The sequence below is a fragment of the Bactrocera oleae genome, chromosome 3, assembly GCF_042242935.1.
Source record: "Bactrocera oleae isolate idBacOlea1 chromosome 3, idBacOlea1, whole genome shotgun sequence".
Lineage (NCBI taxonomy): Eukaryota > Metazoa > Arthropoda > Insecta > Diptera > Tephritidae > Bactrocera > Bactrocera oleae.
In genome coordinates this window covers 74741423-74746065 of record NC_091537.1, presented here as the reverse complement: position 1 = coordinate 74746065, position 4643 = coordinate 74741423, and the positions used below count along the sequence as shown (strand labels likewise).

At 32.7% G+C, this 4643-nt stretch overlaps 1 protein-coding gene across 1 annotated transcript; it reads right to left on the bottom strand.

Moving 5' to 3' along the window:
- Positions 1 to 1359: 1359 nt before the first annotated feature.
- Positions 1360 to 4034, bottom strand: Papss (PAPS synthetase). The gene has a single exon (XM_014243360.3). It carries the CDS (start codon positions 3824 to 3826, stop codon positions 1949 to 1951), a length of 1878 nt encoding a protein of 625 aa, XP_014098835.3. The 5' UTR covers positions 3827 to 4034; the 3' UTR covers positions 1360 to 1948.
- Positions 4035 to 4643: the final 609 nt, after the last annotated feature.

Here is a 4643-nt window from a genome sequence, read left to right as displayed (position 1 = left end):
TGCGTTAAAAAATTATTAAACACCATAATTTGCACACGAATTATTTGATCAATTGCATTTTTTATACCAAGAACAAGGATTGCTAAGTTTGCCACGACGTTTGTAACATCCAGAGGATGTCGGAGACCGTATAATATACATATACATACTTATATACAAGTGCATATATATATACCATATATATATGTATATATAACTTAACAATCCTAATATATATATATATATATAAACAGCGTGACGAGTTGAGTCGATTTAGCCATGCCCGTCCGTATATATGCGAACTAGTCCCACAGTTTTTGAGATATCCATCTGAAATTTTTCACACGTCCTTTTCGCAGCACGTCAGCAGCTGTTCATTTGTCGTCCTTATCCAGTTCTGGAAAATTTTATTTGTGAAGGCTATTATGGTTTCGGTGCAACCGAAGTTGAAATTTTTTTGTTTTGCCAATTATTAGCCAACGGAATTTCCACACGAATTATAATATATGTATTTTTGTTATTTCTCTTTTGGTCAATCAAAAACAAATTTTATTGATAACGAGTCTGCAGAGAGTTGAGACTTAAATGAAATTGCTTAGTATAATATAAATTAATATTTTTGCAATTGACGCATAATTTTTAAAGAATGTTCAAAGTCTTGCACATTTTCGGGTCATTAAGAAAAATATTTAGTAAAGTGAGTTCCTCTATATGTATATACATTAGGTTGTCCTATATATCACAAAGATGTGTTTTTGCAAACGCTCCCTAAAGAAAAATATCCAACGTAAACCTTCTCTTTATATATAATTTTCACTGTGCCTAATCGTATTTGTTTTCACCAATGTATATAACATGAAACTTTTTGATTTTAGAAACCGGTCAGTAGTTCTATCCCAAGATCAAATGTAAAGTTTGCATATAACATACATATGTACATATGTTCGTCATAAAACCTTATCTAAGCTAAATGACTAAAACAATCAAAAAGACGGAAAAAAAAACAACTAATGTATTTCTAATTACAATACATAGCATATAAAGCGTTATAGTCTGTTTATATAATTATAAATATACAAATTTCACACTAAGAAGAACGCTAACGTAGTTACTGTCACAACGTTGGTTATAAATTTCTTCGCAAAGAAGTTATATTTTTTCGTAGAAATTTTTTGTAGTTTTTTAACAGACTAAAACTAAGTTGCTATGTTTAGATACATACTTACATAGTTAGCCTTTCATTATGTTTACATCGGCAAGAAAGTGTCAAGCTATTTATATAACTTACCTTTTTTTTTCTAAAAACAAGTTTAACACATTTTATTTTAGAGACACACGTTGGGATTGTAATACCGTTAGTAGGTAACAAGCAAAAGCAAATTTTTGGTTGCGCGGCATAAGATTAACGCTTTTTTTTATTTATTAATACAAATAAAATATAACAAATGAAGAAGGCACAAAATAATGGAAAAAAATGTTAATATATTTGAGCTTACCACATAATCTAACAAACATTATGACTTATAACTAAAGACCAAGTACATATGCATTAATATAAAAAATACAAATCATTAGATTTAGCTGCCAAAGTATTCCAATTTAAAAGAAACTACTTTCAATCACATGATTCTGTTATACAGAGTAAGCAAATAAAAAGTAAATTAACATTAACAAATGCGTTATAGTTATTTTTCTGGCAATATTACTAAAGGCATTCAAATTTTGTCACTGGTAGACTTATTACGATATGATCTACAATCATAAAAGTTAGCATTTAGACATAGGAGTATAAATAATTTAAGCCTTTTTACTATAAAATAATTTAGTTTAAAAGTATTGACATTTTCAAAGAATAATTTAAAAACTATTAAAACACATTGAGGGTATCTAAACGCACATACATATATATATACATATGTTTGTATAATATAATTTGTATAATTTACTAATATTTGTTTATAAACAATCCTTACTGGTTTGATAACGTCTGATAATATTCGGATAATATTTTCCACGCTTCCGGCACCATGAATCCATTAGGCGGTAACTGTCCCGTTCTAGCTAACGTACGCATTTTGGTACCTGATATAAATTCGAAATCATCTTTACGGCTTGGATCAAAGAAGGCCATTTTTGAATTGCCTTTGTCATAAGCAGCAACTCGGAAGGGTAATATCTCTATATTATCTAAACCGGGTGCCATTTTTAGCACTCGTGCACCGTGTGTCGCATCAAAAAGATTGCCATCAGGGTAAAGTGTTTTATTAGGATGTGGTACACCTGCTGGGTCCCGACCAACAATGTAAAAATTTGCACCGGCATTCATTCTTGCTTTAGCATGCCATTGCACTTCAGTTGGCCCAGCATACAGCATTGGTGAGGGGAAAATAGCTAATACAGTATCTGCTGCTTTTAAAACACCAGAATCAAGCACTGCTTGGTGCTGAGCAATTCTTACGGGCAAGGGGACATCGTCATCTTTTGTCCAGCCACCAAGAGGATGTAGCAATAAAACTGGTTTCTTAAATCCCCTTTCAATTAGTTGCCGTTTCGTATCTTGCATTAGTAGTGCGTGACCATTATGAATTGGATTTCTTAATTGAAATGCAAAGATTGCGTCTGCTCCCATTTCTTTGAATTTTGTACGCAATTCATTTGGTGTTAATCTGTATTGATCTAATCCATCATTCCAACGTATACGTTCTAAAACTTCCAAGTCTCCACCGACCAAATAGTCTCCACCCTTAGCTATAATCTTGATATATGGATGGTCCTCATGACTTGTGCCAAATTGGCGTGATACTCTCTCCTCTTTACGTTGATAATAAAACTCTGGCTTACGCAAAATGGCCACCGGTTTGTCTTTATATGTAAGCGCCACAGACGATACACCATCTAGTTTATTTTTTATATCCTCTGTAACAGCTAAAACAATGGGAATTGACTGGTTTTTACGAGTTGTGGCGTCATCAGTAGCAATTGAATTGAAATGTATGGTTTGCAAAAAAATATCTTCTCTCATAAAGCCTTTTAGCGGATGTGCCCATCCTTCGGATAAGACTTGAACCCACTGAAGATCTATTTCGGTTAAAGCGATCGAATGTAATGATTTGGCTTCATGCAGAAGTGATTCTTTTAGTTTTGGTTCTACAAAAAGTTCTTCGATTTCATTTGAGTTTGCCTTACTTTTTGGAATGATCCCTTCTTCTTGCAGAAGATTTATAACTAACTGTGTAGATTCTTTTATAGTAAATCCGGCAGTGTTAATAACAATTTCAGGTTGTACAGGTTTTTCATAATCCTGTGTTATTCCAGTGAATCCCTTTATAACACCTTCTCGTGCTTTCTTGTAAAGTCCCTTTACATCACGAGACTCGCATACCGACAATGGAGTATCCACAAAAACTTCGTAAAATTTTAAATCGGCTTCTTTATGAATTTTCCTAACTAAATCGCGATCTTCAGCAAACGGTGACACGAAACTGCAAATTGCAATTACTCCACTGTCAGCAAATAATTTTGCTACCTCCCCTACCCTTCGAATGTTTTCTTGACGATCAGCTGGTGTAAAACTTAAATTTTTATTTAATCCCGTGCGTATGTTGTCACCATCAAGTCCATATGCTGGAATGCCACGTAATACTAGGTAAGCTTCTAACTCAAATGCAATGGATGTTTTACCAGCACCGCTTAGACCAGTAAGCCAAATGGTGCATCCTCGGAAGCCACGACATAAACCTAAGCTATTGCCCCTTAACTCTCGGGTTACATTGTGTTTTTGCTCAGAAACATTTGTTGCAACTTGAAGGCACGTCTTCTGTTTCTTCTTTAAAGATTCTTCGCTCATTATAGAAATATGTTTAACAAATTTAGTTAGACCAATTTATTCTCAATAGAAACACAAACACCGTCGTTTTATTTCAGCATTAAAACAAAAGAACCCCGAGTATTATTGACCGATAAGAACACACGTTAATATTCCTTAACTAATCGAATATTACTGGCGTTGAACTGTCATCTTTTTTATTGATAAGGCACAATCTTCAAAAAATTTCTCCTTTCAGCTGGTCAATTTAACATTTTGACAGCTCAAATTTCGCTGTCAATATTGCCAGATGTAATTAATAAGAATAACAATATTCATTAGATGAACGAACAAGTAATGATTTATGTCATGGATAAAAAAGCTGCATTTTCAATGTTTCATCTCACTAACTAAATTGGAAAGCTTTTATCTAGCGCCATCTGTTGGAATGCAGAAGAAACTGATTTCAATGCTATCAGAAAATAATAATTTCATTGACAAGTTTTATTAATACCGATTATTATATTGAATATCATTATTGGGTCTCGATTTTTTGAATATGATATAGAAATGAATTTGTTTCTTGTTATACTTATTTATTCACAGTTATATTAATTGGGTTTTTTAATTATATTTTTGGCATAATTTTATGTCGAATCGTAGTCCATTCTTATTTGTCCTTCATAAATCTAAGATTTCATACTTACATATTTATACCACAATTAATATAGCTAGGCTCCGAAACTAATTTTGTGACATTTAAGATACTTATATATTTCTATGTTGTTAAGATCGCGCTCCCTAGCAGCAAAGCGGAAAATATATATTGAACAAGTAAGGAAGGGCTAAGTTCGGATGT

Bases quoted from the DNA above. Each gene is read 5' to 3' on its own strand.
- Papss (XM_014243360.3), bottom strand. From the start codon at position 3,826: ATGAGCGAAGAATCTTTAAAGAAGAAACAGAAGACGTGCCTTCAAGTT.